Genomic DNA, 16,952 nt, shown 5'->3' on the forward strand with positions numbered 1-16,952 from the left:
GGGGTCAGTTTGGAGGTGGCGGAAATGTCGTCGGATGATGTGGTCTATGCAAAGGTTGGTAGGTGGAAGGTGAGCACCGGGGGGAGGGGGTTCTGTCGTTGTTATGATTGGAGGGGTGGGGTCTGAGGGCGGAGGTGCGGGATGTGGACGAGATGCGTTGGAGGGCATCTTTAACCACATGGGAAGGGAAATTGCGGTCTCTAAAGAAGGACGCCATCTGCTGTGTTCTCCCTGCCTAGTGGATGGTGGAGAAGGTTTGGGGAGTAGAGGGGTGAGCTACTGGCTGCAGGATTCCTAGCCTCTCACTGGCTCTTGTAGCCACAGCATTCATGTGGCTGTTGCAGCTCACTCTCTGGTCAATGGTTTCCCCAGGCAGGATCTTGTTACAATGTGTGTGAGAATGGGGAGGAGTTAGGCGATGATAATGCAATTGAATGTCCACAGGAGATGTTTGTACTCCCCTGTCTGTTTACACCTAGTGCACTCAATGAATGCGCAGTATGAGCCGGTTAGATGTCGCAAAGGATTGAATCCTAAGTCGTGGTCCCTGTTTTGACCAAGTCGACTCGATAGAAACACATCGAACTTCAAAAGAGTGGGACGAAAATATGAACCATTGGCGAATTTCAGTCCATGGATAAAATTTAATGCGTTCATGTTTTAAATCCCGAATGTGTGAAGAACTACACTCCGAATGACTGTTGCCACATTCGGATCGGGTTTTGAGGCGGGAATTGCGAGCAGTGCGTCTTTAAGAAGCTGATATCTGAGCGATTCCTGTGGAGATGCTGGGCATGTACAGTAAAAGCGCCCTTTGCTTTACCGTGCGCTGTGATCAGATGTGACTGACACCCAGTCAGTGAAGGGGGAGGGAGGGTGAAGGGGAAAAAGGAACTCTTTGATTTTTCTCCCTGAGATCAGCTCCAACCTGGACCGTGGCTGCATCCAGCAGTGTCTCCTCACGGAAGCAGCGACAAGGGTCAGACCCACAGAGAGAGAGAGATGGACCTGGAGAGTTTGGAGGCCAGTAACGAGAGTGTGCCCCGGGTGAACCAGAGCCTAATCGGGGTGACTGGAGGACCAGAGGTGGTGATCGTGCCGGTCGCCTTCAGCTTGATCTTCGTCCTGGGCATGGTGGGGAACAGCCTGGTGATCGTGGTGCTGGGGCGGACCAAATCCAGGAGGTCTCGGAGCACGACCAACACCTTCATCCTGAACCTCAGCGTGGCGGACCTGTCCTTCCTGCTGTGCTGTGTGCCTTTCCAAGCCACCATCTACTCCCTGCCCGAGTGGGTCTTCGGCGCCTTCCTCTGTAAGTCGGTGCACTACTCCTTCACGGTGTCCATGCTGGTCAGCATCTTCACGCTGGTCACCATGTCGGTGGACCGCTACATCGCGGTGGTGCACTGCAAGCGGCCGCCGGCCATCCGCAACAAGAGGAACGCCTCCCTGGCGGTGGCGGGGATCTGGCTGCTGTCCCTGTTCAGCGCCGTCCCGGTCGCTCAGCACCAGAGCCTGGTCACCGGCTACCACCGCGCCCCCAACTGCTCCTTCTGCTGGGAAGTTTGGCACGACCGCACCCTCAGGCAGCTCTACAAGGTCACCATCCTGGTCATCGGCTACTTGCTGCCCTTGCTGCTCATCTGCTGCTGCTACGCCAAGGTAACGGGGTGAGGGGGGAGAAGGTCAATAAGTCAGAGCGGTCTTGCAGTGACTGTTGTGGTTTGGAGTCCATAAGCATCTTCCCCCCCCCCCCCCCTCCCCCGAGAGGCGAGTGTAGAAACAACTTGGGGAGTTGAGAGAACAGAAGGCAGCAGGTTCACTTTTACATTCGGTGCAAACGCGGAGTTTGTTAATTACGGTCTCTCTGTAAAACTATTTTCGTTCAGCAGGTGACTTTCCTGACAGCCTGTGAACTCCTGACAAGATTCCAAAGTGTAAGGGCTTATAAAATGTGGGCACGGCTTGCACTGTATTTTTTTTTAAGGCTCCATATAATCTTGAGAGCCGACAAGGCGTGTGGCTGCAGCTTGCTTGTTGGGAAGGTCTCCTTACAGAGGCTGGAACGGCTGAGGACCACCTAACAGATGGCTGAGTCTAAAGCAGTGCCTCAGTGTCCATCAACTGGTCTGCTAAATTTCACCAGCAGGCATAACAGTAAGGAACACAGGTTTATGGTGAGAGGGGAAAGATTTAAAAAGGACCTAAGGGGCAACTTTTTCAAGTAGAGGGTGGTGTGTGTGTGTGTGTGTGGAATAAGCTGCAGGAAGTGATGGAGACGGGTACAATTCAGCATTTAAAAGGCCTCTGAAGGTTTCGAGGGATATAGGCCAAATGTTGGCAAATGGGACTAAATTAATTTAGTTTTCCCTGGAGCATCGGAGAGTGAGGGGTGACCTTCTAGAGGTTTATAAAGTCATGAGGAGTATGGAAAAGGTAAATAGACAAGGTCTTTTCCCTGGGGTGGGGGAGTCCAGAACTATAGGATGAGAGAGGAAAAATTTAAAAGGGAACTAAGGGGCAACATTTTCACGTAGAGGGTGGTGTGTTTATGGAATGAGCTGCCAGAGGAAGTGTTGGAGGCTGGTGCAATTACAACATTTAAAAGGCATCTGGATGGGTATATGAATAGGAAATGTTTAGGGGGATACAGGCCAAATGCTGGCAAATGGGAGTAGATTAGCTTAGGATATCTGATCGGCATGGATGAGTTGGACCGAATGATCTTATTCCACGTTCTATGATTCTATGACTCTGTGTGTGGTTTGAAAAATGCAACATACTTCACCTTCCTTCACACCACTGCAGTCTCAAGGTCTTTTGCCTCTCCTCTAGGTTCTGTTTCACCTCCACAAGAAAGTGAAGAACATGTCAAAGAAATCAAAGCGATCCAAGAAGGTAAGAATGCCACACAAATCCACTTTCTGAAACCCTTCCATCCCTAACAGTCTCCCCAAGTATTTCACTCACCCCTCTTTTAAAAATCCCACTGACATGTGCCTGCAGTTGGGAGTTTTCCATATATTGGCCAGCAATCTGCAACAAATCTTATGGTCAACAAACAAGATGGCAATTTGGAAACAAGTGACCAATGGGTTAAAATCCTGCAACATTCCCCAAAATAGCATTACCTTTACAATGTGGAATGTCATGGTTTTACCTTCACCATCTCAAGGACAATTAGAGATGGAGAAAGAATGTTGTTTTGCCAGCAGTACCCATAGTCTATGAATTAATGAACAAAGGATCAGGTTTCATGTTCACTGATACAGAAGTGAAAATCTATCCCAAGAGCTGCCATTCAACCCATAATTACATTTTAATTCATTACTGGGATGTGGGTGCCACTGGCTTGACCAGTGTTTATTGCCCATTTCTTGTTGCCCTTGAAAAGGTGATTGTGAGCTGCTTTCTTGCACTGCTGCATAGTCCATTAGCAAAAGGTAAACCACAATGCTTTAAGGGAGGGAGTTCCAGGATTTTGATGCAGTGACACTGAAGGAATTCTAATTTATTTCCGAGTTAGGTTGGTAAATGGTTTGAAGGGGAAGTTGCAGGTTCTCCTGCCTTTGACCTGTGGTTGTGAGCTTCTATCTAAGGAGCAGTTGTTGTAGTGTAATGTGTAGATGGTACACATTGCTGCTACTGAGTGTTAGTGGTGGAGGGAGTGCAAGCTTGTGGATGTGGTGCCAATCAAAGGAGCTGCTTTGTCCTGGATGGTATCAAACTTACTGAGTGTTACTGGAGCTGCAAGTGAGGAGCTTTAGTACCAACATTATAAGCTTGATATAAACATTTCTCCTTTAAATGTTGCAAAAATCACACTTTTCTCCTTAATTTCTCTGCAAATATTTATCCAACTGGTATCTCAAGTCTTTTGTCAAAGTAAGAAAGGATAGAACTTGAGTTCTGTATGCAATGTAATTAATAATTGAGCAATAAATGCTGGCTTACCCAGCAATATAATGAATGAATAAAAATGAGTGAAACTAAAGATACGCAAAGAAATAAATTACATTACAATGGAAAGAACATGAAAGAAGGAGTAGAAATAAAGATTGTATTCTGTTGGCAATGGCTGAGCAGTGTTTGCTCAATTATAGCAATTAAAATACACACCTTAATGTTTCACCCTTTATAAGTAAGCACATTTGCTCACAATGTAGACTTATTGGAATTAAGTATATTGAGACATGAATAGCTTGCAAAATGTATGTAGAATTAACAAATTAATTTCACAAACATTGAAAACTTCAAATCCAGTTCTGTAATGTGTATCTAAATGCTGTTTACAATTTTTGATTTTAGAGAAGATTTGTAGCTCAGGCTGTGGATCAGGTTGTAAGTTTGCTCGCTGAGCTGGTAGATTTGTTCTCAGACATTTTGTCACCATGCTAGGTAACATCATCAGTGAGCCTTTGGTAAAGCACTTGTGTTCTGTCTCGCTTTCTATTTATGTGTCTTGGTCTGTTGTGGTGGGCGATATCATTTCTGGTTCTTTTTCTCAGAGGTTAGTAAATGGAGTCCAAATCAATATGTTTGCTAATGGAGTTCTGGTTTGAATTCCAGGCTTCTCGGAATTCCCATATGTGTCTTTGTTTAGCCTGTCCCTGAATGGATGTATTCTGTCCATGCACACAGCCGAAGAGGGACACCAGGCCAACTGGGCAAACACATCCATCCTGGGATAGGCTAAACAAGGACACACATGGGAATTTCCAGAAGCTTGGCATTCAAACCGAAACTTCATTAACAAATATATCAATTTGGACCCCATTTACCAACCTCTCAGAAAAAGAACCAGAAATGATATCACCCACCACAGCAAACCAAGACCCATAACTAGCAAATGGGACAGAACACCAGTACTACACTGAAGGCTCACTGATGATGCTACCTAGCATTGTAATGATATGCCTGAGAACAAATCTACCAGCTCAGCAAGCAAACTTACAAATCTACTTCCAATTTTTTTCATTTACTTCCTAGTTATTAGGGTGACATGGTGGGTCAGTGGTTATCACTGCTGCCTCACAGAGCCACGGATCCAGGTTCGATTCCTCCCGAAGGTGACTGCCTGTGTGGAGTTTGCACATTCTCCCTGTGTCTGCATGGATTTTCTCTGGGTCCTTTAGTTTCCTCCCACAGTCCAAAGATATGCAGGTTAGTGTTCAAGAATGTGCACGCTAGGTGGGTTAACCATGGGAATTGCAGAGTTACAGGGATAGGATAGGATCTGGTCAGAATGCACTTCAGAGGGTCAGTGTGGACTGGATGAATCAGATGGCTTGCTTCCCCATTTGTAGGATTCCATGATTCTCTATGATTCCTGAAATCCAAATAATTGGAATCACTTCACACCTGGAATTGCTATCCACAGGGAAGATTTCTATAGATTGGTTTTACTGAAATATTTTTGCTTGTGAATTGATCTGACCAAGTTCCCTTTCAAGCAATTTCAGCAAATTTTTGTTAACTGAAGGTAATTTAATAGAACTTTGCACAACATTTGTAAACCCAGTATAATACATTTCAGAGTTGGACCGTGTCAGTGATGAATAATGATATGAAGTTGTTATAATCACTGTAAAAGATTGTTTATAGAATCATAATAGCGGTGAAGACTGGTATGTCACAATTGTAATAAAACTCCCATATAAATATAATGATTCACTTAAGTATCAATAGTAAGTTAAAAATCATGCAACACCAGGTTATAGTCCAACAGGTTTATTTGGAAGCACTAGCTTTCGAAGTGCTGCCTGTCCATCAGGTAAGGACAACCACCTGTTGAAGAATCGGTACTTCAAAAGCTAGTGCTTCCAAATAAACCTGTTGGACTATAACCTGGTGCTGTATGATTTTTTACTTTGTCCACACCAGTCCAACACCGGCACCTCCAAATCATGCTGATCAGTAGGAGTGTGCTTATTATAGTATTAATCTTATGCAATTAACAAAAATGGTGTTTCTTTTCTTAAACTTTATTCCTTTAGGGCAATCTTACACATCTAAACAGGAAAGCAGTCATATATTTACCTTTACACAGTCGTTAAAAAGATAAGAACATAAAATATTCTGCTATTCAATACAATCATGACTGATCTTTGGCCTTAAACTCACTTTCCTATGTACTTGCTTTATTTGCTTGACGGACAAAATGGTCTGTCTACCTCAATCTATGATAATGTATCTACAGCACACTGAAGTGGAGAATTCCAAAGATTCATGACCCTTTGGAACAATTTCTCCTAATTTCCATCCTCTTCTCCAGAGGCTGTATTCCTGTTACCTATATTCCCCAATCGGGGAAGCAACCTCTCTGTGTCACATAGACACAGTCTCTCATTAAAGGCTAACATCTTCATCATAGAAGCAAATTGAATGAATGTTCACTGTGCCAATTGCAACCCTTAAACATAGAGAGCAAAATTCTAAATGGTGCACAGTGTAATTTCACCAAAGCCTGCTACAGTTGCAGCAAATCTTACTTATTTCTTTCTCTCAATTTCCATGCAACAAGATCAATATGCCATTTGCCTTCCTATTTGCATGCTGTCCCTATGTGATAACTTGATATGTTCCTTGTACGAGTATACCTAAGGCTTCATCCAAATTTCTCAAAACACCAACACTTACAAGTTTCAAACTTTTCGCAAATATTTACAGGGAAAAAGTGGAGCATGCAACTGTTTGGATAGTTCTTTCATCAGACTGGCACAATCAGAATGGACCAAATAGTCTCCATCTGCGCTGTGTCATTCTATTATTCTATCCAATCAAGACAGCCCTAATAAAATTACATATCATATGGGCTGTATTGTGAACTGTTCCAGTGGAACTATTGCTGTGAAACCAAGTTTTGAAGATTGTTTAATCTGGGTGTAGTGATTGTAATGAGGTCAGCCAGGTGGGCCTCACAGAATATGAGTTCCCTGATTGGGGCTGTTGATCAGGTCCAATCAGGGAGCCCTGGCTGACAGATTAAAAACAGTAGTGTCAGACATCCAGTTCACTCTGAGAGATGGCTCTCAGGGAACTGGATCACTATCAAGAACACTCCACGTATAAATAAAGGGTGACTTGGTGACACGATACTGGCCTCTGTGGAGTTATTTTAATCTCAAAGAGAGAAAAAGATGCTCCTGAAGAAATTTGCTCACAACAGTCATCTTTGAAATGTGGTAAGCATTTGTGACATCAGCTGTTAATTGGGAAGCTTAACCCATTCGATTATGCTGTTGAAGACTGTGCCCAGTATGTGGAAAGAATGCATTTTTTTTTTCAAGGCAAATGATGTTCGGGCAGATGGAAAGCAATGTGTAATTCTTCTTGTGGACCCGCTGCTTTTTCTGTTATTAGGAGCCTAATCTTCCCTGAGGCACCAGATTCTAAGACCTTTCAAGAGTTGACAGATTTAGTTAAGGAATATTACAACACCAAGCCTCCTCTAATTCTGAGTCGCTATCGGATTTACTGAACAATTTGAGAATCAGAGGAATTGGTATTGGGATTTTTGATGAGATTAAGACATATGCCATGTGACTTTGGTTTAACCCTTAATGCAATGCTGAGAGATCATTTAGTATATGTGTTTAATGATGTGACCAAGCAAAAACACCTACTAGCTGAAGCCCAACTGGACTTCAAACAGACACGACAACTGGCTTTGCCATTGGAAAATAAGGCAAGCGCAACATTTGAGTTGCTGGGAATTCTGATGGAAGTGGACACCCTCACCATTTTCTCATTTTCTCTTTCTCTCTCTCTCTCTTTCTCTCTCTCTCTCTTTCTCTCCCTCCCTCCCTCACATGCATGCACACACATATATAAGTCTATGGGGTGAATTTGCATTTGCAGAATTGTATTTGCAGATACATTATATTTTGTTCAAAAAGCACACAATTTGTAGGCAGTCAATATTTTTTATAATCCATGTGACATTTTATAAATTCCTACTTTAGAAGTAGAACCAATCTAATTCAAGATTGGGATACAAACAGATTCTAACCTTACACCATTAATGTATTGTCTGAGCTGACATGTCACCATTTTTTATAAACGTTGTTATCTCAGGCATGTGACTTGAAAGAAGTTCTGGGATTTATATATTAATGAATCAAAATCTGCAGCCCGTTCTAAAAGATGAAAGACTGAACAGCAGTCTAGGTTTGTTCAATATATTGCATCAGATGCTATGTGATCTTTTGCTAAAAATTCTGTGTCCTGTGATCCTACTCCACTAGCTATCTGACAAAGGAATGGTGTTCTGAAAGCTTGTACTTCCAAATTACCTTTATAAATTGGACAATAACCTGATGTTGTGTGATTTTTAACTTTGTCCACCCCAGTCCAACATTGTCACTTCCACATTGCTAGATTTTCTGGACACACTTCCACCACAGCTAACAATATCAGACTATGGATGCAGAAAGATCTGGTCCTGGCAAACCTGAACCAGCTGATGGTGATGGGGGAAGCCAAAGGATTGTCACAACCAGAATTGAAATTGTCTTGGACCCATTGAGACCAGATCCCAGGAGAGAATAACATATTATTATGGAGAGCAAGAGTGATTGTCCTGAGTAAATGTCGCTACCAGATACTGGCTGAACTCCCCAGCGTCATCCAAGGGTTTCCAAAATGAAATGTTGGTGCAACAGTATGTATGGTGGGCAGGATTGGATGCAGACATAGCCATGGTGGTAGGCCAGTGCCAACAAGGACAAACGTTACCTCCAGCAGCTCCCCCACATTCGCTTGAATGGCCTGTTGAACCCTGGATTTGGTTACACATTGACAATGCAGGTCCTTTCATGTTCTTAGCCAATGTGAACACCCACTCAAACTGGTTGAACATGCATAGAGTTGATTCGTCAAACAAGAGGACAACAATAGAAAAACTGCAACACACAGACTCTCAGAAGTGTTAGTCACAGATAGCAGGCCACCTTTTATCAGCAGGGAATTTGAGTATTTCCTAAAATTGAATAGTATTTGACATGCAAGGATAGCTCCATACCATCCACTGTCGAATGGTATGGCAGAAACAGCGGTCCAAACTTTGAAGGCAAGCTTACAGAAACAGCTTACAGCTTCACTAGGTACCAACAGTCCCAGTTTGTATTTGATTATAGGACCACCCTTCGCTCAACTGCAGGGTTAACTCCAACAGAAATGCTAATGTGGAGAAGACTCCACACCAGGTTAAATCGAATCTTCCTGGGGCTTAGGGAGGGGAGAGGAAACGGCATTAGGAATACCAATGCCAGACAAAAGAATCTACTAAGGGAGGGGCACTTTACTTCAGTAGATGAAGTTTGGTGTAGCAACCCTGTGAATGGCCCTGTCAAGAGGCACTGTTAACGTGAGGTCAAGGCCAGTGATTTATAAAGTTCTGGTAGTTGTGTGGTCCTGAACAAAGATATGGACCAGATGGAATCTGCAAATGTACCAACGGTGCGGGAGCACAGCGTGCTCGGCTCCTTGACAGCCTTTCTGATTGTTCTGGAACCCATTAGTTCTCCCTCTCTGTCAAGTGTTGAAGATGTCTTGGCATCTTAAATGGACATCGTGGATGTCGCCGCCTCTAATCTTTGCCGCCTGAAGAGGAGCATGAATTTCTTCTGAGATCCTTCGGCTGTGACAGGCAAGCTATGGTGCGTTATGTGTCGCCTGTATCAGAGGCAGAGACAGAGGAACCTTACCCGGTGCTATAACACCCTATAAGCAACTACAAGATACAGAACTGCCTTATGTCCTTGGACCTGGGGGAAGGAAGTGGTGATTGATGAGGTCAGCCAGGTGGACTTCAGATTATGAGTTCCCTGATTGGGTCTGTTATTCTGGTCCAATCAGAGAGCCCAGGCTGACAGATAAAAACAAGAGTGTCAGACATCCTGTTCACTCTGAGACCTGGCTCTGAGAGGGCTGGATCAATGTCAAGGATTTCCCACGAGTAGATAAAGGGTGACAGTATATATTGGCCCCTGTGGAGTTATTTCACTAGGTACTGAACCCAACAACATTTATAAACTCAGTCTGTTGGTATTACACTAACGAGTGCAATAAATCTCAGCATAAATTTATTTGTTTGTGCCAATATAGAGTTGGTGTCAGGAAATTCTACTTCACACCTAACTTTTATATTTCCTGATAAATGCTGGCTGATACTCTGCAGTTGATTACAACAGAAAACCCCACCTGAAAAAGACAAACATATATGAGGTTGTCACAGATGCCATTTGTCATTGTTATCGTCTTATTTACTCTATGAATTGACCTTGCCAAAATAAAGTAGGTGTCTGCTATCCAGCATTGCAGAGTCTTATATAAAACGTGGAGTGGAATTTGTTATGCATCACTGGGGTAATACGCTGGAAATCCAGTCCAAATATTGGTGGAATCATCATAAAAGTTAAAGATTTTGTAGAAGTGTGCAGAATTCCCCAATCTACCTGTCTTAAGAACATAACATAAACTTAAGAACTAGGAGCAGGAGTAGGCCATCTGACCCTTTGAGCTTGGTCCCACCATTTATTAAGACCATGGCTGATCTTCTCATGGACTCAGCTCCATTCACTCACCTTCTCATCATAACTAAAACTCCCTTTACTGTTCAAAAAAGTATCTATCTTTGCTTTTAAAACTTCCAATGAGAAAGTCTCAACCATTTCACTGGGCATGGAATTCCACAGATCTGCACTTCTCTGGGTGAAGAAGTTCCTTCTCAATTCGGTCCTAAATCTGCCCCCCTTAATTTTGAGGCTGTGACCTCTTGTCCTGGTTTTACCCACCAATAGAAACATCCTCTCTATTTCTATCTTCTCTACTCCCTTCATAATTTTATATGTTTCTCTAAGATCCCCCCTCATTCTTCTAAATTCCAATGAATATAATCCCAGTCTACTCAGTGTCTCCCCATAAGCCAACCCTCTCTACTCTGGAATCCTAGTGAACTTTCTCTGCACGACCTCTAGTGCCAGTGTATCCTTTCTCAAGTAAGGACACAAAAACAGCAGACAGTACTCCAGGGGTGGCCTCACCAGCACCTTGTACATTTGCTACAAAACCTCCCTGCTTTTAAATTCAATTCCTTTAGCAATGAAGGACAAAATATCATTTATCTTTTAAATTACTTGTTGCACCTGCAGACCAACTTTCTGTGATTCATGCACAAGGACACCCAGGTCCCTCTGCAAAGCAACATGCTGCAACTTTTTCCCATTCAAATAATAGTTTGTTTAACTGTTATTCCTACAAAAATGGATGACTTCACATTTATTAACATTGTACTCCATCTGCCAGGCCTTTGCCCACTCACTTAAATTATCAATGTTCTTTTGCAAAGTTTCACAGTCCTCCACATACTTTGCTCTACCATTTATCTTAGTGACATCTGCAAACTTTGACACACTACAAGTGATCCTCAATTCCAAATCATCTATGTAAATTGTGAACAATTGCAGTCTCAAACACTGATCCCTCAGGCACATCACTCATCACTGATTGCCATGTATTTATCTCCACTCTTTGCTTCCTGTTAGTTAACCAATCCTCAATCCATGCTAATACATTGCCAGTAATGCCATGCATCTTTATCTTATACAATAGCTTTTTATGCAGCACCTTGTTGAATGCCTTTTGGAAATCTAGATATACAACATCTACTGGGTCCCCATTGTTCATCATACTCATAATGCCTTCATAGAATTCCAGTAAGTTAAGTGTGACCTACCTTTCATGAACTCATGCTGCATCTGCCCAATGGGAAAATTTCTATCTAGATATCTGGCTATTTCTTCCTTGATAATAGTCTCAAGCATTTTTCCCACTACAGAAGTTAAGCTAACCAGTCTATAATTCCCTACCTTTTGTCTACCCCCTTTTTAAAACAATGGTGTCACATTTACTGTTTTCCAATCTACTGGAACTGCCCCAGAATCCAGCGACCTTAGGAAAATACCAGAAGTGCATTTGATATTTTTCCTGCCATCTCATTTAGTACCTTGGGATACATTTCATCAGGCCCAGGAGACCTGTCTACTTTAACTCCAATAGCTTGCCCAACACTATCACTTCCGTAATAATGATTGTTTCCAGGGTCCTCACCTACCTTTGTCTCTTTGTCAATTACTGGCATGTTATTAGTGTCCTCCACTGTGAAGACTTAAACAAAATACTTGTTCAATGCCTCTGCCATTTCCTGATATCCTATTACTAAAGCCCTCTTCTCATCCTGTAAAGGACCAATGTTTACCTTTGCCCCTCTTTCATTTTATATATATATAGAAAGTTTTGCTGTCTGTCTTTATATTCTGAGGTAGTTCATTCTTATAATCAATCTTACTTTTCTTTATAGCTTTCCTTGTGGCTTTCTGATGACCTTTAATGTGTTCTTAATCTTCTAGTTTCCTGCTGGTCTTTGTCACTTTGTATACCTTTTCTTTTAATTTGACAGCCTCCCTTATTTCCTTTCCAACCAAGGCTGACAGAAAGCATGGATCAGCTCTCTGTATTTAACAATACCTTCTATTTAATACAAATAAATAGATTCTAGCTACAGGGAAATAATTATGAAAATGTAACTCTACTGGTTAAAACTCTAACTGCCTTATCAAATTCTTCTACACATGTACACAGTCAGACGAAAACAAAAACAAAAACATGCAAGTCCAGGGCAGAGGAAAGATTGGAAAAGTGTTTAATGGTCTTTGTCCACAGAATTTGCAGCAACGATATCCTTGCTTGCCAGGTCCCACTGCTCCTTGATCTTCCTTCTCCAGGTACTTTAACTTGTTTGTAGGAGACACAGGGTGACTGGTTCACACTTACAAAGTTTCTAATTTATTGGTGAAAAGCCATAACTTACAGCAACTGATGAAGGAAAATAAATTAGCTTTTTTTTTCCAGGCTTGAGTTTTCTGTTACTGCAGATAAAAAGACAGCTAGTTTTCTTTACAACTGTCTTCTGTCCAAAGATTCACACCAACAAACTGTTCTGTTACTTTTGATCCAATCACATAGTTGTTGACAGGCAGAATGCCTTTTTCATCGACAACTGGTCACCAAGCCACAGATCAATCAGCCACTTGTTAAAAGCAAAATAATGCAGATGCTTGAAATCTAAATCAAATACACAAAATACAGGACAAACTCAGGAGATCCGGCAGCAGTTGTGGATGGAAAAACAAATAACATTTGGAGTCCCGTATTACCCCTCTTCAGAGCAGGTACTTGTCAGTCAAATCTCCATTTTTACCCACTGAACTGCTTCAGTTCATCTGTAGTAGCCTCACACACTAGTTGAAAAAACATTTGCTTAAAACCACTCTTACAATGGTAACTTGCTTTTTAAAAGGTGCAGTTGTCTTTCCCACAATCCTTTGTCTTAAAACCAATCTGCTTCCCATTCCAGTCCACGGTCTAAAATACAGAAAAGTAAAAAGATGCGCGCTTTACAATTTAAAGAGTACAGTTGGTATGAAGTACATTTGGTCATTCTCCCCAGAAGCTAGACTGTCATGGATCTCCACCTCTGCCTGTCCGTGCTACCCGTACCCATTCACATTAAACCAACTGCGTCCTGTCTATCAGATCTGCCATCCATTTTCTCTGCTGCTTCTCCCTCCGAACATGCCCAAAGGTTGCATTCATTTTATTTAAATTATACAGCTATCAAATGATGAACCAACAAACAATTACATTAAAATGATGAAAGCATAGGAGGTAAGTTATTCAAAAGTTAAGAAGTTACTGACAGTCTGTTCTGCTATAACACAGTAGTTGCATTCTTGTGCAAGCTTGTGTTATAGAAAATTGCGCAATAGAATTAATGGGGCCTGTGGGAAAAACAGGGTTGGGGTGGAGTACCAAAAATATTAGTGAAAATTGAAACAAAAATAGCAGTTAGCCTATCACAAACGATAGCACAGACTAAATAAATGTTAATATCATACATTTTTTAATGAAATAGAACAATAGATTTAACACTTTAAGAGGTTTCTGAGTTTGCTAAGTTACAGTACTGTATTAAGACAGGGACTGAGGGTCATCATCAGCATCATCATTACTTTCAGGTGCAGGGTAACAATGAAAGAAATTATTTAGTCCAGAAGTGGATGGCTGTGGTTCATTGTCCTCAGCACTATTTCTTGGGGACTGGCTTAAATAAGGCATCTAGTTTTTGCTGCTTTGCCATCTTCCTTCTTTCATGAAGAAGCTGTTCATAGGGTACCAGATAAGAATTTATGCCACAAACTGCTGTTCTGCTGCATTCTGTGTTGTAGTCATAATCTTCTAAGAGTTGCAACTGCTTCTCAACTTCCCTCAGGATAGAAGACAAAAGAGAAATGGAAAACTCTTGTGGTGCTGCATCCTGGACCTCGTTGTCTTCATCTTAATCTTTGATTTCCCCGCAGCATCAGACTCCACTTCTTCAAGTCCAACTTGCTTTGCAAGAGTGACCTAATGGTCTTTGATTGCTGGAAACTCCTCTGACGGTTCAACGCCTTTAAATCATGGAGAAAGTCTGGAAGAAGCTTCCACAAAACTGCATGCAAGCAGTCCTTATTGACATCAACCCAGGCCTCAACAGTGAGGTCAATAGCATTCTTAATGTGAAAACTTGTCCAAAATTGAAGAACACTGTCCTCATTATCCCCTTCAGTTGCTGCAATCAGCTTCCTGAATGTGCTCCTTAAATAATAAGCTTTAAAAACTGCTAGTGCACCCTGGTCCATGGGTTGTCTGAGAGAGGTTGTGTTCGGAGGTAGAAATAGCACTTTGATGTTTTCAGAAAGCTGACCAATGGTGGGAGAATGGCTTGGTGCATTGTCCAGAATGAGGAGAATCTCGAAATCCAAATCTTTTCTCCTGCAATAATTTCTAAAAACATCCTCGAAAATATCAACAATAAGGTCAGAAAAAATTTGCCCGGTCATCCAACCTCTTTTGCTTGACCTTTTGGGTGGCACGGTGGCACAGTGGTTAACACTGCTGCCTCACAGCGCCAGAGACCCGGGTTCAATTCCCGCCTCAGGCGACTGACTGTGTGGAGTTTGCACGTTCTCACTGTGTCTGTGTGGGTTTCCTCCGGGTGCTCCGGTTTCCTCCCACTATCCAAAGATGTGCGGGTTAGATGAATTGGCCATGCTAAATTGCCCGTAGTATTAGGCAAGGGGTAAATGTATGGGTGGGTGGCGTGTCGGTGTGGACTTGTTGGGCCGAAGGGCCTGTTTACACACTATAAGTAATCTAATTTAATCTAAAGTAAACACTACGAGAGGACTTAAAGTAACTGAGGATGGAATTGCATAATAGCTAACAGGAGTTTGTGTTTTTAAAAAATCATTCCCAAAATTAACAAGCACATTGCAGACAAATCGCATTGATAGAACATACGTTATAGAAGAAGGACCTGTATTTTGATGTGATAATGGAATTCTGTGTGGCTAAATGTTGCTGTAAAATATTTGTAACATATTCAAAGCGGGATGCTATCAATATTTCTGCCACAGGTAGTGTTTACTAGATCAGTTATTTCTTTGTGTTTCCATATGCCAATGACTACAAGGCTTTAGAGGTTTAATTGAACTTGAACCACAGACACAACTATGGGTTCCAACTGTGTTTATTTCCCAGAACAGAATCAGTTTTGAAAGCACAAGAATGCAGCCACTGGAATGCTCCTTCCAATTTTGATTTTTAATCATCAAAACTAGCCTAAACAGCAGGACCTTTATAATTGGGTACTGACTAAAATAGGAGAAAGTGAGGACTGCAGATGCTGGAGATCAGAGCTGAAAATGTGTTGCTGGAAAAGCACAGCAGATCAGGCAGCATCCAAAGAGCAGGAGAATCGGCTTATTCCTGAAGAAGGGCTCATGCCCGAAACTTCGATTCTCCTGCTCTTTGGATGCTGCCTGATCTGCTGTACTGAATAAGATAACAGTATAAAGTGCCATGCATATAGATTACATAATGCATAGATGACATTTTGCATATTCACGTTCACAAAATCTTTCAGTGAACTGGACAGAGCCTTATGAGAAGTATATCAAGTCAAATTGATGTGCTGAAGCAGCTAATGATTAACTAAAATACAGTTTCTGGGGCCTGGAAACTGTTTGGTCCCTGAATCAAGTGGAACCCATCGTCTAATGCGGCTGGTGGCAGGACCATGACAATTTGGACTGATGCCCTGATTAGGATAGACCAAGTGACCAACAGGAGACAATCGTGGCCCCGGAGTTGGAGCTGGTGCAGTTCAGGATTTTAAGATTGGGAGTCAAATTACGACATCAAGACTGGAAACAACCTTACTTGATTGACAACAAGTTTTATCTTTGTAATTTGGTTACCATGGTTGTCAGTCACTGAACATAATCATGAGGCTGCCAGTGTAATTCTAATAAATGAACTTAAGTTTATTATGTGGAAGAAAAGAAAGCTATAGGACAAGCAATAAGAAAAATTCAACCCTTTTCCTAAGAATATTTTAATTCATTTAAGGGCCTTGCTGGCTGGTCAGCATTTATTGCCTTTCCCCAATTACCCTTGAGAAGGTGATGGTGAGCTGCTTTCTTGAAACATTGACATCCTTGGGGTTTTGGGATACCAATACTGCTGTTAGAAAGGGAGCACCAGATTTTAGACCCAATGACACTGAAGGAAAAGCTATATATTTCCAAGTCAGGATGGTGAGTGGCTTAGAGAGGAAGTTGCAGATGGCCATAGTCCAATGTAACTGCTTCTAGATGATACGTCTGACAGGTGCAGACTAAGGGCCTTGGTGAATTTCCCCAGCGCATCTTGTAAATGGTATATTCAGCTGCTGATGAGTAGCAGCAGTAGTAGAGGGAATTAATGTTTGAAGATGTGGTGCAAATCAAATGGACAGCTTTTTCCTGAATGATGTCAAACTGTTCTTGGAGCAGAACTCATTCAGGCAG

The 16,952-nt window shown here is 42.1% G+C and overlaps 1 protein-coding gene across 1 annotated transcript in view; it reads left to right on the forward strand.

The window, feature by feature from the left end:
• The first annotated feature begins 452 nt into the window (after positions 1-452).
• The window catches only part of galr1b (galanin receptor 1b), a 42,012-nt gene continuing 25,512 nt past the window's right edge, over positions 453-16,952 (forward strand). The window contains exons 1-2 of the mRNA XM_060838145.1: positions 453-1,662; positions 2,836-2,898. Of these exons, the coding sequence (XP_060694128.1) occupies positions 1,003-1,662; positions 2,836-2,898 (723 nt within the window). The 5' untranslated portion in view covers positions 453-1,002. The remainder of the gene's footprint in view (positions 1,663-2,835; positions 2,899-16,952) is intronic.

Source organism: Hemiscyllium ocellatum, chromosome 17 (assembly GCF_020745735.1).
Source record: "Hemiscyllium ocellatum isolate sHemOce1 chromosome 17, sHemOce1.pat.X.cur, whole genome shotgun sequence".
NCBI classification, from domain to species: domain Eukaryota; kingdom Metazoa; phylum Chordata; class Chondrichthyes; order Orectolobiformes; family Hemiscylliidae; genus Hemiscyllium; species Hemiscyllium ocellatum.